Genomic DNA, 27491 nt, shown 5'->3' with positions numbered 1-27491 from the left:
CGCTTAATATGTCATCATATAGTTTCGAGCACGTAAGTTTTTGTTTATGACCAAAGTGGTTTTGGGCGTACTTTGAACAATTAATCAGATTGCCTACGCAATATTTTGTAGCTGTTTGTAGGTCAAAAAGTGGTCTGATCTGAGAAAAGAAAAAGAATGCCTAAAAGAGAAGAAAAGAGAACTTGCAAAATGGTATTCGAAGAAAACTAAATTAATACCGGTTCAATTAAGATAGTAGGAATAATTATAAACTATTAATCTATAAATGCTACAGGCCCAAGTGATGCTACATATTTTCGGAATCACGATCCGTTCGATTCATAATTCCGTTCTCATAAACCTGGTGGCCGCCTATCCGCCTATCGCCAATCGGAGGGCATCCAGAGTGCCCCACCTTGGCGATCTGCTATCTGTTGAGACCCAGAGCTCAGACCATATACCACATACACCGCACAAATCAGACAGCTGCGTTCCGAGTGCGAATTAGTTGTAAACGAGCCGCGACGTCGAGCAGTTCGCACAAACTTTAAGTTCGCCAGCAAGTCGTCCAATATCGCGAGCTCATCACATTTTACCAAGCTTTCACTTGATTTATATAGCCATCGTTTTTTTGGGGTCGTTGAGCCAGTAGTGGACTAAAATCGGTGGCGAAATGAGCACATTGGCACTGGTGGCTTTCGTCCTTTGGGCAGCTTTTCTACGCTACCTACCCAAGATTCTGAATTTTCTGAGACTTCAGAGATTTGCGAAAACTCTGCCGGGTCCCACGATTGGCGAACTGATTGCCAATGTTAAGAAAGGCGGTGAGTTTGTGCAAAGAGAATTGATTAAGTGAATTTAATACCCATGAAATGGTTCTACATTTTATCACGCATACGCAGCGTTGCCCTCGCTGGTATAATTCTACTCGCATGCAATTGGCATAACTTATAAGGTCGTGCTATCTTTTTGTAATCGTATCTTTCGTAATATTATGTGTGCTTTATGATTTAGCTAACAACAATTAGAAGTTAAATTAATGACTTTTTTAACTGCTGCTCATTTCAGTTTTCATTTAATAACTAATAACTAAAGTCACTTACCTTTTTTCGTTACCCAGAGATCCTTAACTGGCTAAAGGAACTGAGGGAGAAGCATGGTCCGGTATTCCGCATCTGGTTTGGCAAGGATCTGATGGTTATGTTCACGGATCCGGAGGACATTAAGCAGCTGCTCGGCAACAATCAGTTGCTGACCAAGTCGCGAAACTACGAGCTGCTCGAGCCCTGGCTGGGCAAGGGTCTGCTCACGAATGGCGGCGAGTCCTGGCATCGTCGCCGAAAGCTCCTCACTCCGGGCTTCCATTTCCGCATCCTTAGCGAGTTCAAGGAGCCAATGGAGGAGAATTGCCGCATCCTGGTGCGTCGTCTGAGGACCAAGGCCAATGGCGAATCCTTCGACATCTATCCTTATATTACCCTATTCGCCCTGGACGCCATCTGCGAAACGGCCATGGGCATCAAGAAGCACGCCCAGCTGCAGAGCGACTCCGAATATGTGCAGGCTGTTCAATCGTAAGTATTAAAAACTGTTACATGATTTCATTAAAAATCATATTTTTTATTTAACTCCCAACCACAGTATTTGCCGTGTGATGCACAAGCAGAGCTTCTCCTTCTGGCAGCGACTCAACGTGTTCTTTAAGCACACAAAGCCCGGAAAGGAACGGGAGGCAGCTCTAAAGGTGCTCCACGACGAGACCAATCGGGTGATCCGGCTGCGTCGTGAGCAGCTCATCCAGGAGCGCAACGAATGGAAACCAGAAGCGGAGCAGGACGATGTGGGCGCCAAGCGGCGACTGGCCTTCCTCGACATGCTGCTGCTCACCCAAATGGAGGGCGGTGCGGAGCTGAGCGATACCGATATTCGCGAAGAAGTGGACACCTTCATGTTCGAGGGTCACGACACCACCAGTTCGGCCATCGCTTTTGCACTGAGTTTGCTGTCTAAAAATCCGGATGTACAGCAGCGCGCCTTCGAGGAGGCCAGCGAACTGGAGGGCAGGGAGAAGGAATCGATGCCGTATCTGGAGGCGGTGATCAAGGAGACGCTGCGCATCTACCCCTCGGTGCCGTTCTTCTCGAGGAAAGTTCTCGAGGATCTGGAGGTGGGCAAATTGACGGTGCCCAAGGGCGCCTCGATAAGCTGCCTCATCTACATGCTCCATCGTGATCCCAAGAACTTCCCCGATCCGGAGCGATTCGATCCCGATCGCTTCCTGGTCAACGAGAAGCAAATGCATCCGTTTGCCTTCGCCGCTTTCAGTGCGGGACCCAGAAATTGCATAGGTAAGATCATCTAGGCACTTACCCAGTTATCTATTATCTAACTTAAAAAGTTTGTTTTAAAATTGAAATTGAATCCAAATTAACCTGCGATCTTCTTAAAACTTTAAAGAGTATAACCGAAATATAACAATCAGCAGATAAAATCACATCCTTGAGGTCACAGAACCCGAAAATACTTATTAGAAATTGCGATTTCATATTTGTAATATATAAGGACCGAAGGTCATTCGAATTGCTTTCCAAAAAAAAATTTCTTAATTTAAACAATTGATAAGAACGAAAAGCTTTCGGTTGCCTTGTTCACAAGAAGATCACACACTTTAAAATAGGTTCATTTATTATTAGAGAACTGAAAATATATTTATAAATTAATTGTTGATAATGCCAAGATTATTTCACAATGCACATCACTCACAGACTAAAGTTCATAAACATGAGCTGAACATTTATGAAAACACAATGCAGCTAAAGATTATTTTAAAGAAGCGCCCAAAAACTAAATGACGTCAGCAAAGGCTTTATGGGGATTTTATTACTTACTTAGTTGTTTGTTCATATGACTCTAGTTTAACTTGTTTGTTTGCTTTCAGGTCAAAAGTTTGCCATGTTGGAGTTGAAGACGTCGCTAGCGATGCTCCTGAGAAGCTATCGCTTCCTGCCCGACAAGGATCATCAGCCAAAGCCGTTGGCCGAATTGGTGACTAAAAGTGGAAATGGCATTCGACTTCGGATCTTGCCACGGGATGAGAACGGAACGACAGCATAAAGCCATTATCTCAATATGATTTCTAGTTTTTTTTTTTTTAGGGCACCATCATGTCTAGATTAGGTTAAGCTAACGATATAGTGAACAATGAACAACATTTCCAGCGTAGTGACGCAGTTTGAAAGGCCCAGCTGGGGGCCCATTTCTTATCACTTACAACATTGCCATATTGTTTTTATTTTTTTTTATTTCTCGCTTTGAACTTTGAAAAATACAATCGATCATATACATATATACACGGCTAAAGAGGTATGTATATATATATATATATGGGTGCTGGGCTTTATTTGTGGTTAACATCCAGAGCCAGCTAACAAAAAAATAGTTATATTTTTTATATATATTTTCAGATATATATATATATATATGTGTGTGTATGTGTGTATTTTGGATGTACGCCGATCTCCTTTTACAAACTACATACACATACACATACTTATTGCTCTCCAGAGTCCCCGTTAATCCAAAACTCTCCGTCGTCCGTGCTCGTGTTCCCTGACAATTCCTTAAACTACCGATCCCAATAGATCTGAACTTAGGACCACTTCTTGCTGTCATACAATCTCTTAATATTTTCTGTACGAACTAGTTAAATTCCTTTACCATAAATATATATTTATATATATATATATTTACTTTATGTATGATCGTAGTTGTCTGGTAGATATTCACATAATATTTTAATATTTTGTTTGTTAGTTTGAATTTAGTTGGTATAGTATACTATATCCCTAACTAGATTGCCTTCAATTTCCGTTTGTGTTTCGTTTGTTGTGCCCTCTCAAAGGGCCCCACAGTGAAGTCAAGTCCCGATCTGAGTGTATATATATGTATGTATGTATGTATATATATATTTGTCATTATCTATGTTTTAGGTAGTCGTAAGCGAGTTTTTGTTTTTGTTTGGCGCTTTCTGCCTTAAAGCTTAGCAGGAAACAATTTGTCTATGGGATTAGTGAGAGGCGGCTAATGATATGATTTGGCTAAAGTATAATCGATTACGGTACATATATATATATATATATATGTATATAGCATAACTGATGGATCGCGGGGCTTTCGCGATCCGTGCGGAAGAGGAAGATTGGAGAATACTGTAACTTTGGCTCTAGAGACCAAGGACAATACCACGTTTATGCGCACGCTTAAGTTTAAGATCCATATTGATACTTCGTGTATTTACAGACAGCAAAACTTTGCAATTTTGTAACATAATTTGTTCACCACTATGTTTAAATATATATATTCATAGAGTTGATTGTTTTGTCTTTAAGCATATGTCTACTTCTCTAAGAAGAACTTTTATTTCAATTAAAGCTTGACTTACTAAAATATTGCACATGTGAAAGTTTTTTGAAATTATGAACAGGAATGATTAGAAGCATTGTTTTTGACAAAATCTTCTTTAATGTTATTATTTATTTTTAAACGTCTCTTAAGCTTCATTACTTAATTTTCCTTTTTTTTATAAATGTTCCCTACTTTGACCGCTTATACTTTTTCCCTCCATAAAGATATACATAATTATTTAACGGATTTCATGTTAAAGGACTTACAAATGTTTTAACAATTTTGAAAACAATTGATATTTTATGAAATATGTTGTGTTCGAAGGAGCTAGCTGTATTTCTGGCTGATTTTGTGGAGTGTAACATGGATTAGGAAAGCCCCGCTTGGAATGATGAACCGTCTTAGTCGGTCGACTGCCGGGATCACAGCCAGGGGATACAGATGGTGCGGCAGACGTCACGTCGATGGGCATGTGGGTGTGGCTCCTCGCCCATCTGTCCGCCGCCACCGCCTCCTGCCCCTGGATTGGCCCCGCCCCCTGGTCCGCCGCCACCACCTCCGCCTCCGCCGCCTCCAAACTTAAAGAACGAACTCCTTCGTCAGTGCTTGCGATGGGCCTGCGGTGAAGCGCTGGCAATGGAGCCCGATGCCGAACCGGAGCCGGAACTGGAGCCGGATATTGAACCGGAGCCGGATCCGTAACCGGGCTCAGCCTCCGGCATTGATTGCAGCACAGCGGCGACGCTGCCGTGACTGGCGCGCTGCTGCGACTGCGAATGCCCGGGATGATTGGAGGCGGATGATGATGACATCGATGGCGATGTGGATGATGACAAGGTGGATGCCCTGGCCAGTCCACTGTGCCGCTTGGGTATCACGAAGGGCGGCGGCGGCTGTGGCGTATACTGTGGCGGTGTAGAATTTGCCGATGCCTGGCGGACAAAGGATCGGGCCGCCGGTACCGATCCGCTACGTGAAATGGCCCCCGTGCGCGGCGGTATGGCCGGCGGTGGTCCGGGTGGAGCGGACATGGGTGTCCGTAGCTTTGGCGGCGGTGATGAGATCGAGGCCAGGCTTTCCGTCGAAGGTTGCGACGGTACGCGCGGCGGCAATTGCGGCAGCTTGGCGGGATTGGATGTGGGTGGAGCGGGAGTGGGGGGAACTGGCACAGTGACCGGAACAGATGCGGTTGCAACCTGGGCTGGCATCCTGGCCTGCGGCTGCACCGTGGACATGGTGATGGTGGGCTTCTGCATGGGCACCGTGTGCCGTATGGAGATGCTGCCGGCTTGCGATTTGGCCGTCATCCGGTTGGGATTGACTTGTCCGGCTGGAGCAGTTGTTGTGGGCACTGCAGATGCTACTGCTGTGGGCTGATTTTGCTGCGTGGTCGTTTGATGTGGCTGCTGCTGCTGCTGCGGCTGCTGATGTTGCTGTTGCTGCTGGTGCTTTTGCTTCTGCTGGGCATGAATGTCCTGGATTTGCGGAGTGATGACCACCGGATTCTTCTTCTGGTCCTGACCGGCGGCCACGTAGGAGAATACGCACAGCACCGAGTAGCAAATCTGATCGGACTACGGAGCGTATACGTAATTTTTAAGTGCTGCTTTAATGGCAACTTTCTTGTTTTTCAAAATGAACAGTGTCTTTCGTTTATTGAGTGAGGTTGATGTTTGGTTTTTCTTTGGTGGGTGGTGCTTGCACAACACAACAAGGCAGAAAAGCATAATCAAAAGCATGCGTCTCGCAAAATTGGAAGTAGAGACAACAAACAAAAGTATGTAAAAAAAAGAAACGAAGTAAAAAATTTGAAAAACATTCTTTTAAAAAATAAAATCACGATAAGCCAAACTGAAGTACTATTTTTGTTGTTTATGCTTTGATTTTTGTTGTGGTGTTTCTCGTTCAGATGTTACAGGAAGTACATACATACAAAGGATTTACATAAAAAGGATTTTTGATTTTATTTACATAGATTTCACAGATTAGGCACATTATTTATACGCTCGCCAGCGGTGGTTCCTTCATTTCCAGTGGGTCCATAGGCTTAGCTGTATCCGATTCCATCGTTCCAGTTATGCTTTTGTTGGTGACTGTACCTCGCTCGCCATTGAGATGACAGATGTAGGCAAACTGCACGGAGGTAACGCGATGGAAGCTCAAGACAATTTCCGACGCCTTTGGTTTCAATTACACATTCGGTTGTTTCGATTTCAGTTTCAAATTTAATTGGTGAAGGTTATTTTTCGGTGTGTGGTCGTTTTATATTATGGTTTGATGATATATGAGTGTTATTGGTGTTTTGTGTGTTGTTGTTGCAGGCATTGTTTGTTGTTGAGTTGTCGTTGACATAGAAATATATTCACAGAAAACGAATGCAAATAACCAAAGGGTAAACGAAAACGGAAAGAAAAGAAAAATCGAAAATCAAAGAGATTATCTCAATATCGTATATACAAACTGTCGGTGCAATTGAATGTGCCATATCATACAGTGGTAAACAAATTCTGAAATCTCCATATATGCTGATATATTGATATATGTATATTGAGATGTGCTTGGGGCTAACATTTGATTTGTACAGAAATTTGCATAACTCGGCAGGCTTAAGCAAGTTTATGTACATTTAATCGATTAACGATAGTTCCGGAACGGAACGGGATGCAACTCGGAACAAGTGGTGCGAAGTGCATGATGGCTGTGTTGGCGAATATTGGTTGATAGTGGTAGTTTAGTTAAGTGACTTACCATGCTTGACTGGTACTTTCGTTGAATGAGATTGCGCGTCTTGGGATCTGAAAAAGTAGAAAATACAAGGGTATTACTTAGGTTTGGAAACAATCGCAAAGCGCACTACTTATACAGTACTTACTGTACTCCTCCAGTACAAAAATGCCACCCTTCTGGGTGAAGCACTTGCGGATGTGGTCCAATCGGACGAAAAACTGAAATACGGGCGGAGAATGGAATCAGTTAAGCTTCAATGCCAGACAACAATCATTCATTCTTCGGCTTCAAGGCTCCGTTGCAAAACGGAACGCAAGAATGGAACAAAACGGAAAGGGGGAAACGAAACGAAACGAAATCAAGCAAAACGGAACGCAACTTAAAGTAACGGTAACGGAATGCAAATTATAAGGCGGTTCAAACTAAAAAGCTTTCACACAAACGCTGTTCAACAGAGGAAGAGACTGGTTGATAGGCAGAGTGGGAATTAGAGAGAGACAGTTGGAGAGCGTTGGAACAGAGATAGCATTTACGCGTGGGCAGTAAAATGTAATAAATTATAGCAACTGGGAGGTTTTTGGCGGATTCCTTGAATAGTTTTCATATTTTGTTTTCTTATTGTGTCGTCAATAGTACAATTACCAACCCAACCAAACGAAACGGTACGGTACGGTATTGGAACACAAGCAAGCAGGCAGGCAGGCAAACAAAAGCTAAATGCTACGCAAGCGCATGGGCCAATCTAATCGATGCAGGCAACAAGACAAGGACACCAAGTACAGTTAACGACATTCATTTATGTACACGGCACGCATCAAGTGCTTTTGGCGATAATCAGTGCTCAGGGTTTAAAACGAAATTAAACCAAACGCAATATTAAATCAAATGGAATGGCAAAAATTAAAACTTAAAGGAATTCAACGGAGGGACTCAGACCGATTGTTAGTTAGAGTCAGAAAGAGAATGCAGCAAAATCAAATCAAAGTTTGGTAATTAGTTTGTTTTACTTGCTATTTTTTATTGTAAAAAATATTTTTTCTTCTATATTAAATTTTATTTTCAAGTTTTTTTTTTTTTTGATAAAGGACGTTTCCAATTAGCACTTGTGAGATGGTCGTATACTATGTAGTTTGAATTTTGGATACGGAGAAGCATTGGTTCTATGCATAATTATGGTTTATATTGACGGGAGTTGTTCTCCTGAGCAACCCCAAATTGCACTAATACACACGCTAAATGAATAAAGTTAGGTTCAGTGTTGGGTGTCCGAGTGTGTGTACTTCTCTATAGAAGTGTCTTGAATATATAAAAAAAAAGTATTTAAAACAAATATTGATTTCGTTTTTAAAGGGGTTATAGCAGAGGATTCTCTAAGGGCAACCCTTTTATTCCTCGAAAAGCAATAAATATATTTAGGTAGATATTTTTGGTACAGTCGCTCTTACAATGCGTTTGTCGATGAGTTTATAGAGATTTTGTAGCTTTATAGGATGATTGTTTGTCAGTTGGGAAATGGGAGATATAGGAGTAAGGGATAATTACATGTAACAGCATGCAGCATGTGGCGCTACCACTAAGAACCAGTGAATATAATTGGAATAGGATCAATATTGAGCATCCTACTCAAACAGTTTACTCTACTCTATACTAATTTTTGTTTTTTTTTTTTTTTTTTTTGCTCGATATGAAAGGCTTGAAGAAGGTAAAGAGAGGTAGAGACAGGCTGAAAATGATTAAATTAGAAATAGATAAAGAGCGAGAGATGGGGAAAAGAAGGGCGGGAAAGCCAGACTTTTAGCAATAGCTTATAGATATTGAAAAGAAAATTCCAGCAGTTGTGGTATTTAGCTTACGACTATATTAATGGGGTTTCTAAGTGGGAATTTTACCTCTAAGTGTACGGTATAGTTATCTGTTTGTCTCATTTTATTTAATACTTTCCTTTGGTTTCTTAATTAATAAACTACAACTACAATTTGCGTTTAATTCTTTGCTAAACAAGTAACTCTACACAAGCAAACTCAAAATCAACACTAAGTAATCCTTATTGGTCTATTGTTGGTAACTCGGTTTTGGTTGTCTGGCACACTCTAATAAGGGAACTAGAAGGAAAGTTAGTAGCAAATTGATGTGAGACACAGGGTTTGTAAATAATTTGTGGTGATCTGAATACTATATTATTTGAATCCTTTCTTTACTAAAAAGATGTAATAGATAGTATCTTCGTGACCACTAAACAAACCCTGCATCATTTTGAAACGGTTTTCTAAGTGCTTAGGGGCTGCTTTCCCTCCAAGTGAAAGGTCATCTAACTTAGGCCGCAACCAACGAAACTTAATGGTACGGAACTAAGCGGAATAGAACGAAAAGTAACGAAACGAAATGGAATGTATCAGTACAGCCACGTGTATATTTAAGTATATATGTTATTTTTGTGTGTGTTATATAACTAAAATAGTGATCATGTCTAGTTAAATGGTTATCTACTTATAGAAAGGATATCGGACAGACATATGCAAGTGTGGTGAATTTTGTTAGACTGTGGTGAATTCGGGTGCAGTCCTTGCCAGGACTTTAAAGTGATTGCACTCAAATTGTGCAGTGTGCTAAGCATGCTTAAGTTCAAAGTCTGGAGATTTTCCTTTGCGCCCAGTGTGACCATCTATGAGTTGGGCGGAGAGTGTGACCATTCATTATTTGAAGTCTTGTGTTTTTTGTGTGTGTGCTGTCTAACATTAAAAATGAACATAAATCGCTAGTGGCTTGGTAAATGAAAATCGATAATGTGTCGACAACTGGGGGCGCAAATGATAATTGGGTAAATCTAACGTTAATCAATTACAGTAATCAACAATTGATAATCGGCAATCGGTAATCGGCATTAAGGTATACAAAGTGTACGGCTCAGTTTCAATTCAATCAAGTTCAATTCAACAAACAAACCAACTAACCAACCAACCAATCAATCAACCAACAGTTCAAAAACGAAAATCTCAGTTGGATTAGAGAGATAGCGAGAGATATAGAGAATAAAACACAAAAAATATGGGTAAGTAATTTACATTATGGTATATATATTATTTGCGGCTTAAGGTTTAAATTCAATATCAACTACAAATTTTTGGTTTTTGTTTTTTTTAACTGTTTAATGCCATATCAGATTATTTTGTATACTTTTTTGGTTTTTACCTTTATTGGGTGAGTGAAAGTGAAGGATAAAATCAAGTGTCATGAACGCAAAAAAGTCCAAGTTAAAACTAAAGGGCAACGCAAACTAAAATATATATTTACTATTTTTCTTTGTTTTCATATAAAAGGGCAGGTTGGTTCAGTGGGGTGGTTGAGGTGGGAAAAAGAGGATGGGTTCAGGGATTGGGTGGGTGGTGGACAGCAGGGCATTTAAAGAACAATAGTTGCTTATAAATTTAAGTTCAAATATAACAAGAAATTGGTTCATTGCAATACCTCGAAATCCTTTATCGGTTTTTTCAGACATTTTCAGATCGTTTTATCATAGATTTTTGATTATATTTCGATTTTTGATTTGGTTTTTGGGTTTTGTTTTTGTTATCGTTTGAAAAGTAGACCAATCATTGGATTAAATACAATTCAATTCGGTTCGGTTTGGTTTCGGATCGGATCGGTACGTTCCGAATACGGAACGTGATTTTTGGTTGGTCCACAAAGGAGGGAGAGCGAGCAACGGTGCAGCGTTCCGCGTTCGACAGAGAATATCAAACAAACAACAAAGAAAATTATAAAAAGGAAAGTTGAGAAAACTGTTTTTTAAACTGTTCATTCAAATATTTTTGTTTCATTTTATTTTCTGTTCAAATTTCTAAATTGCTGGCGAATTTTGTATTATTTTTGTATATATTTTGATTTTTTTTGTAGGTAGACTAACGATATGAAATGTGGTTGTTGTTGCTGTTGTTGTATGTTAGAGTCGGTTGCTTAAAGACGGTGGGACATTATTTTCTGGGGAATTTTCAATTTCGGTTTCGGTTTTGGTATCGGTATCGATATTGTCTATCGGCTTTACAACGGTAACTGTGGAGATATCATGGGGTAGGAAATGTCTACTATAGCTTAAATTACTTTTGCTGTTTGTACTTGTTGTTTTTGGTTATCATACTTAAGAAACAATTTGGCATGAAATCACTACCATAAATTAAAACTGAATGTAAGAACGCAATCGAATTGAAATGGAACGAAATGGAACAATGGAACCGAAAATTGCGTAAGACAGAAAATTCTGAGCTCACGTAAGGACTTCTTATATATCGCATATATAACACGGAAAAGTGAAAGATTCAGATTTAGAAGAAAGATAGACAGATACAGATATATATATATATTTATATATATTTATATATATTTATATATAAAAAGGAAGTTATTTATATATGTATATACGCACATATGTCAATAGAAATAGCAAAATTAGAGACAGGAAACCAGAAAAACGAATTAATTATACCAACCAAAACGAACTAAGAACGAAAAAAACAAAGCACTTTAGAGGATTTTGCATAAGGACCATCTCAAAAGTTACCAGCTTAGAATATTTTTGTTTCTTGTTTAACAATTTTCCATTTTTTTTTTTTTTCGATGCATTGCTTTCTCTATGTCATACATATATATGAATATATATAGATTCATTATTTTTGTTTTCAATAGCGAGCTCCAAAAGGTTAACAGAAATTAATAACGAAAATAAAAAATAAATAATTAACAATATACCTTAGTTTTAACCCAGAACCAATTAGACCCATGTGCTAAAATTGTTTTTTCCCGTATCAAAGAACTGAGGGTATTCTATATATATACAGGAAAACAAATGACTTTGCCAATGTAATGAACAAGGGACATACGAAATTGAATAGACTCCAATAACGTTCGAGTGACCTATTCGAAATATTCGAGGCAAAGGTTTAAGTGTTACTTAATAATTGCTTGTAGTTTAAGTTTTTCTTAAGGTAAATCGATTTTTATGTGGATATGAGGAACACTTTAGTCGTGGGTGCTTCGAGGGTACATACATACAAATATCGTTTTTGTTTTCTATGAAGTACAGTACTCTTAGGAACGATACTAGTCGGTAATCGTAAATCGGTAAATTTGTAATCTGAGTAATCGATAATAAAGACAATCAAAATGAGATAAAGATGACAATATTAACATATTAAACGGTGAGTATAAGTAACGTAAACGTAAGGATCGTTAGAATGACAATCGTAATCGAAAAGAATGAAAAGGAGAATTGGGATTTTTTATTTTTCTTTTGCTATTGGTTTTGATGGCGTTATCATTGAATCGGTTAGGTAATAAATAAAATAGAGAGTATAATGAATACAGCATTCAGTACATTCACTAGCACAATATATGGGTATGATATAGATGGATTTTTCTGCATATATATATATTTATTTGTTCATATATACTTTCACTTGATCGATTAGAAATTGGATAAGATAAAAGATTCGATTGATTTTTCAATTTTTTTGTGGATTATATAATGACTTAGGAATAATATAAGTAGATTTATAAGAAGGCGAGTCAAAATAAAATGCCAAAACCAAAGCCAATGAACAAAAGAGAAAAAGTTAGAGCGAGATAGATAGATAAAGAGAGACAGAGAGAGATCGGTAAAATATAAAACGTAGTTGGGTTTAGCTTGGGTAGTTGGATAGGTGTAGACAGGGTTCCGGTTATTGCTAACAAATGAAAAGACCCGAAAAGAATCGGCTCAGACGTCGATAAGGTCCGATATCCAGACCTCTATCCATATAGAGGTTAACATATATTCTCACATTCAGTTTCGGTTATAGACACCATAGCATGATTTTTTATTATTATTTTCAAAGCAGACTGGGCGGACCTACACAAGTCTCCTATAATCTGTATCGGTTGATCATTCAAATTAATATTACAAATATAGGTTAGACATATCAGAAAGACATGAACTGAAAACGAAACATATTTGATATATATATTTATACATATAGATGTATATTGAGAGGGCCCTTGATCTTGATGCAGTCGATACACACACACAAGAAGAAAATTATTGGTAATTGATCGAACTTATAAGTCGTAAGGAAAAGTAACCAAAGAAAGCCAGACGGAAATGAAAACTGAACCAAACCGAAACGAAATGAAACGTAACGACTGAAAACGAAACACGGAAACGAAGGCAGTGGGAGTATGTATCGATATCTGGACAGATAGACGCGAATTTGTACGAGTATAGTCCTAGTTTAGCTCTGGATTATTTAGGTGACCCCATTTGTGGCGTTATATAGGGTAATCCAATTGAGACGTATATATCTTTTTTCTTCAATCTGTATGTAAATCCCGTCATTTTTTGGGGTCTGGTGTTCCATTGGTATGATATTGGTTGACCCAGATCAACACCATTCAGGTGACACCCTTTGCTTTTCTATTCGCTGTTTGGTGACCCAAACAACGAAATAAAAATATCAAGGTCTTTCATTTATGCTTCGGATTATGGAAGTTTATCATAAGCTTACAGTGTATCTGTACTCAATTAGATATGGATCTGGTTTGAGGGATTCGTATTGGGAAATATATGCGTTGCATGATGAGGAGTGGTGTACAAAAAAAAAACGAATACTAGTAGTTTGAGGCATTCGGAGATGAAGCTGGTTGGTTGTGTTTAAGTTTTGGGTGTGTTACAATGTTTTGTGTATGCCAAGTGTTGGTGGGGAATTTGATTTTTAGCAAGTCTATATATATCTGGCACTCACCTTGCTGTTGGAGAACAACAAACCGACACCCTCGAGGCACACCTGCAGCAGGCCGCCCTCGCCTGTGTTCATGTCCTGAACGGGAAACTCGCCGCCCAGCTCGGGTACATTGGTGGGCGTGCCGCCCCGTTCCATGGCCTCCTTGATGCAATTGTACAGCTCCTTGCACTGTACGGGAAAAGCGTATTCGTTGCTATAATGGGCTATATCTTAACTTCACTTCAATTAAAAACACCCACCTTTCGTGTGTAGTATTTGTGCAATTGCGTCTGACCGCCATTGCGGCGCCACAGGCAGAGCAGCTTGGTCTTGGGTGAATAGGTCATGTTGACCAGCCGCTCGTACCACCAGCGCTCCACAATGGTGCCATCCACTGATCGGAGTACCAGACCATCGTCCCGCACCTCCATAAATCGTAGTGGTCCGTTCACATCTGTGCCCTGGTGGACGGTGAAGCTCTGGCGGTGCAGCAATCGTGAACCCAAGGGCTTTAGATCAATGTCATTTCCATTCTGCAACAACAAAGTGTGTTTTTAAAATACTTATAAACCAGGTCTTCTTAACCCTATAACCTACCAGATTGTTTATCTGATCGACCACATTGTGCACCTCCTGGGAGTACACCAAGCCAATATGACTCTTTCCAAGGAGGCGTCGAATCTTGCGCCGGATCTCGTCCTTGGCGACATTCAGCATCACCAGGATGGCCGTCAGGTTGTAGAGCATTGTGGATAGCAAACGATCCTCGTCGTGTTCAAGACGCTTGCGCTCCGATTCACTTAGTGATTTGTAGCGCTCCATCATTTCAATAGGACCCTGTGAAATTATCGAAGTATTAATGGTATGAAGGCTACCGTTGCCAAACCACACTCACCTGATCCATGCCGATCATATCACGCTCCTGACTGACAGCGTCGAGGAAGGCATCCTCCCAGAATTGCATTTGGTTCCAAAGATTGAGGCGATCCTTGCCCAGCAACCCTTCGAAGAGGTAAACCCGCGGACTGTCCGGCGACGGAGAAGATGACGTGTTGATCAGGTGTCCTCCAGTATAACGAAATCCGGCACTAAGCGTTGACTTGCCCGACCACAGATTGCCAGAGCTCTTTTTCGAATCCTTCGACGTGGTTGTCTGCAAAATGAATTTTGGCTTAGGTTTGGTCGGACATTTTGATTTTCGGACCAGATTTGGGACAATCGAGGATAAGGACTCTTAAGTTTGAAATGTCTACCCAAAGCTTGTTACAGGAAATGGTAGACAACTAATTTACTTGGGCTGGTTGTTGAGGAGGTTTTAGAATGATTTCCCGAATGAAGATTTTAATGGCACTCAGATTTCTCTTGCGGTTTAAAGAGGTTTCTGTTTTTTGTGCCAACTTCAGAATATTGATTTTTCTCCAAAAAATTCAATGGGAACTTGCCGTATTTTCGACCCTCTGGTGTACTTACATTTTCGTACTCGGTGTCAGAAACCGTGGATCGGCAGCTGGAGGGCAAGCGGACGCCCAAACTGACAACGGAAAGCGCACCCGTGGAGCCAGCAGCCTACGGATTACACACACTGAGTGTTAGAGTACTCTACAATCGGGTATATCGGTTGGACGGTAACGATACGGGATGTAGGCGGAACGGGTGGCGGTTACGAATATATAGATACGGTTGAGAGGTTACGGTGGGAGGATCGGCAGACTACATCGATTGACACTCGCTATGTGACATACGTACATGTATATGTTACATACTGGTGGATACTGATATATGCTAATTGGTACTGATTTGGCTATTTACTGAAATGCTGATAGGCGAATCTACGATACGATATATATATATGCATATATATACATATAAACTGAGCGAAATACAGGATTGGTTTGGCAAGCAGAATACAATTGGCATTGATGGAATGGACGGCTATAAATGACTGAGTGGGCTATTCATATCTCAAGGAACTACATCGAGCAACACAACTTACATCTGAATCGAAGGAGGTGAGCATGTTCTTCAAGGCACTTCTTTTCTGCGACAGCATATCCTTGAACATCTCCGTGGTGGACTGACCATCCTGGCTATCCGCCGACGACAATCGTCGGTTAATCGGTGCTCCCGAATGCGAACCACCTGGTCCACCGTGTGCCAATTGAGTGGAACTCTTTCGTGATTCCTGCGGCGATGCCCACTCACTGCCCAATGCCGAGTGGGAGCCATTTGGTGAGCTAGGTGATCGCAGGTTCTCTCTACTGCCCATGGGACTGGCGGCGTGACTGGAGAGCAGGCTCGAGGACATGTCGCTGCCCTCGTTGATCTCCTTGCTCCAATAATGCGTGTGGGCTACCTCCATCAGCTGGAAAACAGAAGCCATACCGCCTAGGCCGAAATTCGCAAAGGTCACGTCCAACCCGCCGGCTATGGCCTGGATGCACTTCAGCATACCCTTCCACACGGGCTTCGTCACGCACTGCAAGTATACACGATGGGGTTAACCTGGAACTTGAATATCCTAAATATTTTAAACTTACCACATCGTCAATATGATCATCTGGGGCAATCTTCTTGTCCAGCGTCTTATTGAGCTTGCTAAGCACCAGTGTGCGATATGACTCGTCCTCCATTAGCTTCTTAAACCGATTGAGCTTCAGCCAACCGACTCCCTCTCCAGCGAGCACCTGATTGGTCACATCCTTGAGGAAGGTCTGATTTTCGGCATTACTATGCGAACGCTCCTGGTTTTGCTGGCGGGTCAGCTCCTCTTGTGTTTGCCTAGGACCCGAATGCTTGATCAACGGCGTCCGCTCCACGAGTCCCTTGCGTCCAGGAAATGGATCGAAATTAATGCCAGACTTGGCCTTCCCAGCGGATACGTTAGGTTGCTTTTGCTGTACAGGAACCTGCTTTTGTTGGCTCTCTGTAAGATTCGAATTTTTGATCAGAAATTCTTTTTAGCGCATCATTAAATGTCACTTACTTTTACCAAACATGCCCGAGAACATGGTGGATGTGGATGAGGCTAGCCCATTGAAATCCGTCCCAATCGCGGAGAAGAAGTTGTTGCCACCACCCTGGCCGCCCGATTGCTGCACCTGCTTGTGTGTCGCCAGCTGGGATCCGGGTGACTTTGGCGGTGGTCCAGCTCCGCCCGCCGAATGCTCCTCGATCTTAATAATACCTTTCTTGGTGGCAGCCTCCTTGGCCGTTTTGGTAAGATCGCCCAGCGTCGATTTGCCTACATATGTGAGATCTTCGAGGGTATTCTTGCTCACTCCAGCCGCCTGTTTGGACACTTCCAGGGCCTGCTTGGAAGCCTCTCCAGCTGCCTTCTTTGCGTGCAGCGTAAACTATGGATCCGAAAACGAATTCGTATTAGTAATCAAGACCTAAATTGGGTGATATTCCAAGACTACACAATCGCCTAAGTGATGCTAACAATCAAAGCTTAAGTTTGAAGCAATCTACAATGGCACTAAGAATCCCATGGAGGAATCAAAAATCTGCGGAAAGGTGTGGTGAGGATGTGGGTGTTAGGATGCTTCAAGGAGGGATCTTGTCTCAGTTCTAGTTGGATATGAAGTGTTGTGGGTGCATTTGAGTGTTAAATTAAACAAAATATTCTATGTTTATTTCGATGAATAGCATAAAATGAATTAGTGTCTAGAGGAATGAGTATAATGTACTGTAACCTAATTGATATTAAGCCATGACCAGACTCACATTGTTCAATTAATGGTATGTGTATGTGTGGTGTGCAATGTGATGAATAGAGAAGAATGGTATAAGATTAAGGCAATGTTCATGAAAGCGTGGTGGGATCGATTCTGGATGGGATGGGATAGTGCGGCGGGAGTACCAACCTTTTCGAAGGTATGACGCATTTTGTCGTCAAGATCTTCGTCCAGCGCATGCTACAGTACGGTACATTTATGTCAGGTTCAATTAACCAACGCAAATAATCCATTAAATTAAAATTAATAAAACAAATAAAGAAGAAAAAGTCCAAATAATAATCACGTTGACGGACGGAAAGAAAGGCAAGAAAATCAGATCAACGATCATAGTACAACAGCACATCTAGTTAAAGAACCATCCCATGGATAGGACCTTAATTTTACTCACCTTATCCACATGGGCCAGTAGACCCTCCTGGCTGCTCTGGCGCGTTGTTTCGCGCACCAGTTCCTTGGCATGGGAGGCAAAGTTCTCGAATAGAGAGCTCTGGGAACTCTGACGTCCAGGACTGCTGGAGCTGGAGCCGGAACTTCCAGTTCGGGCTAGGATATTGCTTACTCCAGGCTGCTTCACCGGTGGCGTTAGTGGTGGCTATTTATTAGGTAACATTATTGAGAAATAAATCAGCTCCCCTAAAGATTCAATAAACATTTACTTACCGGAATCTTCTTTTCAGGCCGCGACTCGGAGTCGCTGGGATGTCTTTGTAATTTCGAACCGGCGGCTATGGTCTTGCCCGTCGCCGTGGATACCGTGTCAGATTCCTGTTCAATGCTTGCCATCTTAATGGTGGCCTCCAGTCGCATGGCCAACGGAGTGGCCAACTCGAAACTGGGTGCAGCCGCTCCACTGCCAACTGTAGTCGATCCCAGAGTTTGTCCGCCCTTCGGCTGGAAATCAAACTCCGAATCGCGATTGAAGCTGGGCGAACTCAGATCCGAGCGACTGGAGGATGAGGACACAGGGCTATCGGCACGCTCCTCATCCTCCTCCTCTTTGCTGGCCACCGCATCGGCAATGCCTTCGGGATACTGCAGCTTGCTGGGCGGATGATAGACCAAGGCCGGATCCAAATTCGAGGAGAGAGTCTGAGGAACAACATGTGGCCGATTGTAAGACCCAAAGACATCATGCAGGCTGGGCGAAAGATCGGAGGAGGCCATTTCCGATACAAAATCACTGAGTGAGCTGTACGATGAGCTACTACTATCCGCTCCCTCTGAATCCGAACCACTCTCGTCCGTCGGCTGGCACTCGAGTTGTTTCAGCGATCGCAGGGCTCCATTCAGTGAGCTGCCATCGTCCCACACCGAAAATCGGATGGGGGTCAGAGCGTGGGCGAACCACTTGGGCTTATCGCCCACCTGCATGGGATCCATAACGCCAGTCTGCACTCGAAGGAACGCCACATTCGTGGGCGTTAGTGACCATTCGGCCAGGAACTCTACGGCCTGAGTCCTGGCAAATTGATTCAGGAACTGCGAGGCTCTTGGTCGGGATCGTAGGAAACTATTGATTTGGAATGCCACCACTGGACGTGGATATAGCCGCAAAGTGCGCGTGTGCTCAGCAAAGTTAGCCAATGTATTTTGAGCATTGAAAAATCGCACCATCGCCACCCGCGTGGCCACGTCCACGGAATCCACATCCGTTCCGTAAACGAATGGATTGAGGGCTGGTGAATTCATCGGGCTCGGTTGGCGGGAACTAATCGTTCCTTGGGCGGACATCGAGTTCCGTTGACTGGCCTGCGCCGAGTGAGGAGGCGTCTGGAGGGGAAGTCTCACTTGAGAAACCCTGTTCGATAATCAGAAAAAAAAGCCATCAGGTTAAGGTTGAGAGTCAAGGACATTTTTAAGACTTAAAAACCTTACCCTAGCAACGGTGGTTCCTGAAGACTATCCCGCACCGATGGTAATAGCTGTTGTGAGGAGACCGCCGTATTGGTGGCCGTCATCGAGGTAAGTGCCTGTGGAACAATCCATTTAGAGCAATTAGCACGGTGTTAATTTGATGACTAGCCATCTAAATGAGGACTCCAACTTGTCTAACTATAAGATTTTGGGGGGGGTGGTTTTTTGGAAAGCTTTTTGGGGGCGTAAGGCCACTTCTGTTAGTAGATCAGTTAGTTACTCAGTTTGTTATACAGGTTGATAAACACGGAGGGGAAGAAGTAAAGACTGACAGAACATGCACACGAAACACGTAACACTAAGGACAGCGACTGATAGGTTGAGAATATGATAGGATAGAGGAGTTTAACCCCTTGAAAGTTAAACCTAGCTAATTGAGAGCCCGACTTCGAGCTTCGATTTTGAAAAGTTCAACATTAAAAGAGGATCGTTACGTCTATGTAGAATGACTGTGCATGCGGTTAATTCTATGTTCTATGTCAAGTACTTTATCGTTACGAATATTCACATATAGCTAGTATAATAATTATGGATTATGTTTAGTATGTACAAACGGTTTCAACTCAAATATAACGATAAACCAAACGTAGTTAACACTTTTGCGAACGATATTTACACCAAGTCCAGCTTCATCCATCAATAGCATAGCCTGCCCATGTTGTTGTTGTAGATATACGATTTGTTGTTGTTGTTGTTGTAGTAGTTGTTGTTGTTGTTGTTGTTGTAGTTAAAGTTGTGATCGAGTATTATAAATTTCATATAACAGATAATGCATGAGTGTAAAAAGTATAGCATTAGAGTAGAGACAGAGATGGACACACATCGATAGGCAGAAAGGGAGGCAGTGAGTACACAAAAAAAAAAAACACAATAAAAGAAAGAGAGAGATAGAGAATTGTACAAGTGTCAGAGGAGTTTGTTAATGAGATATAGAAACAAATTCAAATTATAATATCGCTGGGGTGCTCTCTTCATATATTTGCTCTGTGACAGGCCACAGAATGTGGTAAGATATATCATTTGAATTAAAACAATCACACCAAACTTGAATGGAGCAATGATAACGATTATATGACAGCGATAACGTTAGCTACAATGAGTAACCGCCGTTTCACATGCATCTGCTCTGAGTAATTGCCTTTTTGATTAAATACTCCCCAGAAGCAGATACATTTTCAGGTAACATCGGGTAAATAGACATGGAAAAGCGATATCCAGTTGTGTGCCGCGAGTATTTATAACGATTATAGAATATATGTAAAACCGCGTGACAGTGCCTTAAGTAGACACACATATTCATTAAATTCTGGAAATTCACCAACTTCGAAAAGCATCTTTTTATATTTTTATCTAGTTATGAATATTTAAAAGTATTGAAAAAGTTCCAAACATTAAGTCACTTTATCATTAGTTTAAACTCCAAAACATCAGAAGCCCTTGAGTTTTATTTCAATCATAACAAGACTTCCATTCGAATCACTAGCCCAATGTCGGTGCCTACATATTCATAAACCATCTCATCCGTTATCCGTTGTAGTGATCAGTTAGTGCCATGTACAATCGCCACATCGCCCACTTATCGGCCGTGCAGGCCAACGATACGCGCCATAATGCCACGCTGCGTTTCCAGAGTCGTCCCACGGATAACGTCTACTCGGATCCACGCCTCGAGCAACTGATTGTCTATCGGGCTTTGTTGCAGCACCTGCTGCAACAGAAGGATCACTATGATCACGAACGGGAGCTGGAACTCCAGCGTCTCGAGCGCTTTCGCAGCGAGGGAGCCAACGAGCGCCGTTTGCAGATCCAGGAGCAAGTGCTCAAAAAGGCACAGGGCATGCTGCCTGGCATCGTTTTCAAAATGCGCAACGAGGTGGACAAGCTGAAGCGCTTCCTCGACATCGACAAGCAGCAGGAGCTGCGCCAACTGGACACCGCCCTCTACGACAACTGCGTCGAGCTACTCAATAACTGTCAATCTTCTCTGGAAAACATTAATTGAGCTGCCAAGTTAAATTTCAACATTCTCATTTGTCAAATTAAATAGTGCAAACAAGAAAAAGAAAAAATATATAAGCCTTCATTATCCAAGTAATATATATCTCCCAATGAACGATAATTTCTAATTTAATTCTTTCTTAATTTCTATTTAATTTCTTTCTAAATACACAACGTTCTTTACATTTTAGTTTTGGGTGAATTTCCAAAATTTAGTAAAATATTATTTTCATTGCATCCATAAGATTTCAGAATTTTTGGTTATATACAGGAGTTTAGGGATAATGCCTTTGGGCTTACCTGCTTGAGGTGGTTCTTCAGAATGGTGCCCTCGGGCTCAGGTAGCGGTGGTATTTCTTCGTAGCCACCAGTCGGTGGCGTCAATTTGGTGGAGTCCAAGTCGACCACCCAAATGTCATCCGGTAGACTAAAAAGAATCTGTTGTTACAATAAAATTTTCTTCAATAACAAGATGTTCATCATACCGGAAGTTTTTTTTGTAGACCAGGAAAGAGGCGGGCACCCCGATGACAAAGGGCGTTGGTGCCAACAGTAGCTGCTCCGCACAACTTAGGCAGGTGGGCAGCAGCGGGATGACCGGGAACATATACTCCAGCGGATACAGCATAGTGACGAAGGCCATTACCGACATGGAGAGGGCGTTATAGTCGCGCGACTGGAACAGCACCTTGTTCTCCTGCATGATCAGGGTCCATACCTTCAGGCACGTCTCCACGCCGAGCAGCTCCAATGGCAGATGGAGCGGGAAGTCCACCAGAGAGAAGCGAGTGTGGTCAGGCAATGCAAACAGCAGGGGTTCATGCACCGTCGGCGACAGCACCTCAACCTAAAAGGAAATGTGATATGTATTGGGTATTACAAATGATCCTAACCACTTACCTCAACTCTGGTCGATCCTGGCACAGGAACCGGCGTGGAGAGTAGTCGCAGGATCCAGGTTTCGATTTCGCGCACATCGTGCAGTACAATCGACGGCGTGGCATCGCTGACATGGCCCGTCAGCACCGTCCACACATTGTCCCGGTTGATCTTTTGGGAGGCACCAACCCGCTTCGGTGAAGAGGATTCGTTGCAAGCATCGATGAGCTTCTTCAGAATGAACAGGCATTCGCGGAAGGTGGTGAAGAACGGATGGTGCGAGATGATGCACAGCGAGGTGAGCGACTGGTTGCGCAGTTTCGTCCTCTTTCGCGAGGCCCGCGGCGATGGGGAATGACTGCCGCCGGACTCGGAGTCCGCCGAGGGAGCCATCAGGCCCAGTTTGGGCACAGCCGGGCTCGCCGACGGATGGTGCGGCTGGTGGTGCGAGTGGTGTGAGTGTAGGCGCTGCTGGTCCGAATCGCGACGCGAGGTCAGTTCACGATCCGAATCGCTAGGCGCTACGTTACTTCTGTAGTCGCTAGAAGAAGTTAAGAGGCCGTAACTATTATGGAAATGGTTTGAGATGCGTTAGATAGGCTTTAGCATAAGAAAAGTGTTTTTTATCAGCACATCGCCCACATCCGTCTGGCACACAACACTTGCCTGCTAAATGCCGAATCCGAGCTGCGTTCCATGCTCTTGCGCCACGACTCCCGCCTGAAGGCCGACGACCGTCTTCCACCACGCCCTCCGCCTCCTGCTCCTCCTCCAGCGCCGCCCCCATGGCCACCAGGTCCACCATTACCCGGACGATCGTTGCCAGCTCCTGCCGATCCCGCCGCCGAACTAGGTCGCTCAATGGGACGATAGAAGTTCACGCATATGCCATAGCGTGTCTTGCCCGAATCCTTGTCGGTCAGCGCGAATACAAAGGAGGTCATGTCCCGAATGGCGGAGCCAGTGCGTCGAGGTCCAACGCTGGTGCAACCCTCCGGTTGGCAAAAGTACACCATGTCCAGGGGCAGCGGGAAGTCCGCATGATCCGAGGGGGGATAGCGACGCAGCAAGTCGGGCACCTGCGACAGATTATAATTAAAACGTACATACATAATTAACATTAAATAATAAATGGGCATTTAAATGTAAAATAAGTCTAGAGTCAGATCTTATGCTTTCCTGTAAAGGACGGCACTTGTACGCTGTAATCCGCAGTAAGTGATAAATCGAGTAACCTACATAATCAATGGACGACTTACCTGCACTGGCGGGGCCTTGAGGCCCTGCAGTCCCTTTGGCATCGGAGGCGTCGTGTGGGCACCCACTATGGCCATGTAGTCCACCAGACGGGGACAGAGGGAGGCTTTCTGCTGGTCCGACATCCTGGATTGTGTTTGCTGTCATTGAAAGGCAGAAGGGAAAATGCGAAAACATGAGTTGCCATCACAGTAAAGATGACGAGAAAAGGATTATTTATCCAAGGACTCTTGCATGTAAACGAGTTTCAAGGCTGATATCGTTAGCAGTCAGGCAAAGCTTATTAAAAAGTGAAATCCCCCTCAGAGACACCCAACTAAGTAGCTGTCGTGTTGTTTTCTCAAACAGATATTATATTTTAGTTTGATTTGATTAAAGTCTTACATGACTTTCTAGTTTTCGCATCCTTCTAGTCAAATCAAATTAATCAAGGCATGACAGCTCCTTTGGAATTTCCACAAATTTCGGGTTAAAGTCAGTCAGTCAACCCAGTGGCCTTTTCTTTGTTGCCTCATGACCTTGCCGCTGGCACACTAGTCGGGATAAAGAAGGCGGGATGCCAATGGAGTCGAGCTGGCGAGGGCAAACAAAGCCAGGTCGAGTAAATTGAATGTCAAAGCAGAAATACTTTAAAGTGCCCAATCACAAATTGCAAATCCCCATTGACGTCAGTGGGAGTGAGCTATTACTGGGTTCTGGGCCCTTAAGGTGGCAAAATATACTATGGGTGGTCCAAAGAATGCCAATTTAGCCCGCTTGGCATGCGAATCCCTTCGTAATTCGCCACGTGGAATTTGTCCCAAGGACGAAGGAAAATGAAGAAAATGGAAGGAAAGAACGCGATGCTATATTAAAATCCACAGCCAACATCAGCGCATCCATCACAAATGAATATCATTGACAGGCATCGCGCACTCGGAATAAGTCAAGTTTTTCTTAATCGGATGAGCACCAAGTGAACGATGGCATTCTATGATGAAAGCCATCATTCACTGAGTGCCTTTAAGTTATAGGATGCCTGAACCTCTTTCTTTTAATGAAGGTCCTTTATTTTGGTGTGAGACTCTTAAGCTTTTCAAAGTCATGTAATACAAGCACACAGACATTTTACATTAAACATACATACTTGAGAGAGTGGAACACTTTGTGCTTTGTTTGAGGCCGCGGAAAACTTTTCCACGCGTTCACTTGGTCAACCGTCAGTCCACCTCCCACCACATGTCAGGGCGAATCATGTCAAGGCTACAGCTGCAACCCCAACCCCCGTGTAACGCTTTCCGCGAAAAAGAAGAACCCACTGAGGGGATGCCACTTTGCGGAGACCCCATGCCATCCTTAGACCGCAGACTCCGCGAAATGACATCAGCCTGGACGTGACAGGCGTTACAATATTAATACCAATCCCTATTTCCCATTCCCGGACTCGTTTCGACTACGGTTAAAAATAGTCCAGAGTATCGGGGATAAGAGCGAAACTGTCATTAACCGAAAAATTGTCAATGTCGTGGACAGCGTGCGTATTATGAAATCATCCGCCATCGGAATCGGAGAAGTGACGCGTGGCATGCGTTCTGATTGCGTGGTTTCAAGTGCTACAAGAACTTCTAGCCGTCACTTGAGACTGAAAGTCCTAATATGGCGGTAGGACAGCCCTCTAAATGGCGCCAAGCCCGTTTTCTGACCAGTCACTTGAGACTTTCGGGGCTGCACAGCTTGTAAATGAAATGGAATACGTTGAAAAGGTACTTAACATAGTGGTGTGGTTTTTGGATGTATCTTTTACGTCGTATGTAGCTGTTAAGAATAACTAAAGCTTCTGGCAAAGTTATTACTTTCAATTACTGATAAGACTATTAAGCCATTTTTAAAGTAGTCATAGAAGAAATAAAACTGAGCCAGGAAATGAACGCATTCTGCATTGGTTGTTGGCAACTCACAATAGGAGTCCATAACAATTGTACATTCTTTTAAGCCGGATATAGGAAATAAAACGTTTCTCGACGTGTGTCTAGGCCCCAATTGTGCCTATCGTGGTGCAAGGCGCCTCAGGGTAAGACACACGACGGAATGCAATAGCATTCCTTTGCTGAATTAAGCGAAAGCGAAGCAAAGGAAAAGGTCCATTGAAGCTGAGCAGAGCTCGAAGAAAAAAGAATGCATTTTCTCTTAAAAGCCCTCCTGTCACCACTCGAGCCACTTAGAGTGGGCGGCCTGTCTGTAAGCCAGCCGAGTTCTGGTTTGCAATTTCCATTCAACACCCACATCTCCTGCTTCTACTTCTGCATTATTTTTTCATCACTTGGTTTTTTTTTTTTTTGCCCTGTTTCATCTGCATCTCCTACTCCAATGGTGTGAATGACTTGTTGTTGGACCGCTTGTTTTGTTGTTTTGCACGTGCCACCGCTGGGGGGCGGGGCACTGGACTTCGGATGGTGGATGGTGGATGGTGGTTCCTCCTGGCCATGGTATCATAAAATCAATAAAGGGCTCGGCAATTGCATTCCCTGACAACAAGCTGAAGCCACATCATCCATGTTTGTGTACATATGCATGTAACACATACATAGTATATACAATCGTACATCAAGGCCAGGCCACAAATGTTGATGCCCAATGCTCTTATCATTCGGGTAATAACATGCCCCAATCAAAGTACGATAACGCTCAAAACAATAGCACTGCTTTCTTTTATAAACAATTCTCGCATTTTTAAGGAAACATACTTCACATTATTATATTATGCAAGAATTCGGTCCAAATGTGTGTTAGTTTTTTAGCCAATCTTAATGCTAATCTGCCATCTAGCTCTCCATTAGTCATGTCTATAATTGTTCTTAATTGGAAGTGTCCTGGAACAACCCCTACTATAATGTTGGTAGATAATGCAAGCTGAGTCCATTATGGGTACATGTTTTTTTGGGGGGTAGGCTATTATTGTGACCGCAGCTGTGGCTGTATGTACAATCCACGGTATGCAAAAACCCGGGAACAAGCAATATGCTAAGTGAAATGCCTTGGATGTTGGATGTTGGGTTTTTCGGCCCTGACAAAACTCCCGCATAAATTCCGAGTACTCTGCGCTCAAAAGTATGCTACCGATTTTGCCCCCAAAATATATGCGCAGAACACAACACCGAAATGTGTATGTGTATATGCGGAATGTGGATAAAAGGGGGCGGACAAGGCTAAGCAGAAGCGACACACACACACATACCGAGTAAATTTGTACGTTCTAGCGTACGCAACAAGGTCACTGGAAAAATCGTTAAGAACGAAAAAAAATACACACTCGACGGCGGAATAGAAACAACAATGATACTACAGTAAATGCCTTGTATATACAATTGTACATGTACGTACTCATATGAGTACTTTGGGGATCTCGAATTTTTGGAATATTATTTTGAAACACTCACCTTAATGTGCTAGTTATTGTTTGTTTAACTTCAGTAGATAGTTATAGGTAGTTTCCCATCAGATGGTTGCATTCTGCTGACATGGCTGAACACGCACAAAATTCACGGGACCAATCACTATACCTATGACTTTGTGACAATTGTACAAAACAGCAAAAAAAAATATATAGGCTCTTCTTTGCTCAGCTCTCGTGGTCAGTTGCAGACGAAGGACCTTTGTGTAGCAGGTCGTTTAGCTTCTGATTCTCTGTAGCTGACTGCGCGATGGCCGTGGTGTGACTGAATTTTGTGGCCGTCGGGCCGAGCAACTTAACCAAAGGACGCCATGCCAAGCCCATACCCACCGCAATGCCCCTGCTCGAGCGCTAGTGCAATGTGCGTGGTGGTGTTGAAATTCCTCTGCTCTGTTCGGACTGAAACAGTACCGT

At 42.8% G+C, this 27491-nt stretch overlaps 3 protein-coding genes across 12 annotated transcripts; 2 read left to right on the top strand and 1 right to left on the bottom strand.

The window, feature by feature from the left end:
• The first annotated feature begins 482 nt into the window (after positions 1 to 482).
• Cyp4s3 (Cytochrome P450 4s3) lies at positions 483 to 3723 on the top strand. Its single transcript, NM_132775.3, has 4 exons — positions 483 to 803; positions 1100 to 1553; positions 1621 to 2327; positions 2918 to 3723. Exons 1-4 carry the CDS (start codon positions 653 to 655, stop codon positions 3091 to 3093), a joined length of 1488 nt encoding a protein of 495 aa, NP_573003.2. The 5' UTR covers positions 483 to 652; the 3' UTR covers positions 3094 to 3723.
• On the bottom strand, positions 3263 to 27343 carry Rab3-GEF (Rab3 GDP-GTP exchange factor). 10 transcript variants are annotated; one of them, NM_001347810.1, is made up of 23 exons: positions 27064 to 27343; positions 23650 to 23787; positions 23057 to 23469; positions 22412 to 22931; positions 21997 to 22358; positions 21812 to 21938; positions 20130 to 20162; positions 19475 to 19569; positions 18260 to 19397; positions 17988 to 18191; positions 17726 to 17776; positions 16843 to 17212; positions 16397 to 16782; positions 15853 to 16335; positions 15330 to 15425; positions 14755 to 15012; positions 14457 to 14696; positions 14120 to 14392; positions 13881 to 14048; positions 10576 to 10584; positions 7256 to 7328; positions 7132 to 7178; positions 3263 to 5957 (listed from the first exon to the last, which is right to left on the bottom strand). In NM_001347810.1, the coding sequence occupies exons 2-23, from the start codon at positions 23770 to 23772 to the stop codon at positions 4983 to 4985; spliced, it is 6444 nt and encodes a 2147-aa protein (NP_001334680.1). In that variant the 5' UTR covers positions 23773 to 23787; positions 27064 to 27343; the 3' UTR covers positions 3263 to 4982. The 10 variants fall into 9 exon arrangements, with proteins under 10 accessions (NP_001334680.1, NP_001334679.1, NP_001245675.1 ...); NM_001347811.1 differs by lacking the exon at positions 3263 to 5957 and adding an exon at positions 6326 to 6561; NM_001347809.1 differs by lacking the exon at positions 15330 to 15425.
• CG9072 (uncharacterized protein) lies at positions 20983 to 21567 on the top strand. The gene has a single exon (NM_132774.2). It carries the CDS (start codon positions 21066 to 21068, stop codon positions 21513 to 21515), a length of 450 nt encoding a protein of 149 aa, NP_573002.1. The 5' UTR covers positions 20983 to 21065; the 3' UTR covers positions 21516 to 21567.
• Positions 27344 to 27491: the final 148 nt, after the last annotated feature.

This window comes from Drosophila melanogaster, chromosome X (genome assembly GCF_000001215.4).
Source record: "Drosophila melanogaster chromosome X".
In the NCBI taxonomy this organism is placed as follows: domain Eukaryota; kingdom Metazoa; phylum Arthropoda; class Insecta; order Diptera; family Drosophilidae; genus Drosophila; species Drosophila melanogaster.
Note: the sequence above shows the minus strand (reverse complement) of the source record. Positions and strands in the feature narration are given on the sequence as shown.

Bases quoted from the DNA above. Each gene is read 5' to 3' on its own strand.
- Cyp4s3 (NM_132775.3), top strand. From the start codon at position 653: ATGAGCACATTGGCACTGGTGGCTTTCGTCCTTTGGGCAGCTTTTCTA. The intron at 1,554-1,620 runs GTAAGTATTAAA...TCCCAACCACAG, and splicing joins TATGTGCAGGCTGTTCAATC to TATTTGCCGTGTGATGCACA. The intron at 2,328-2,917 runs GTAAGATCATCT...GTTTGCTTTCAG, and splicing joins GGGACCCAGAAATTGCATAG to GTCAAAAGTTTGCCATGTTG.
- CG9072 (NM_132774.2), top strand. From the start codon at position 21,066: ATGTACAATCGCCACATCGCCCACTTATCGGCCGTGCAGGCCAACGAT.
- Rab3-GEF (NM_001347810.1), bottom strand. From the start codon at position 23,772: ATGTCGGACCAGCAGAAAGCCTCCCTCTGTCCCCGTCTGGTGGACTAC. The intron at 20,163-21,811 runs GTAAGCCCAAAG...CAACATGGGCAG, and splicing joins TGAAGAACCACCTCAAGCAG to GCTATGCTATTGATGGATGA. The intron at 17,777-17,987 runs GTGAGTAAAATT...ACCGTACTGTAG, and splicing joins TACTGGCCCATGTGGATAAG to CATGCGCTGGACGAAGATCT.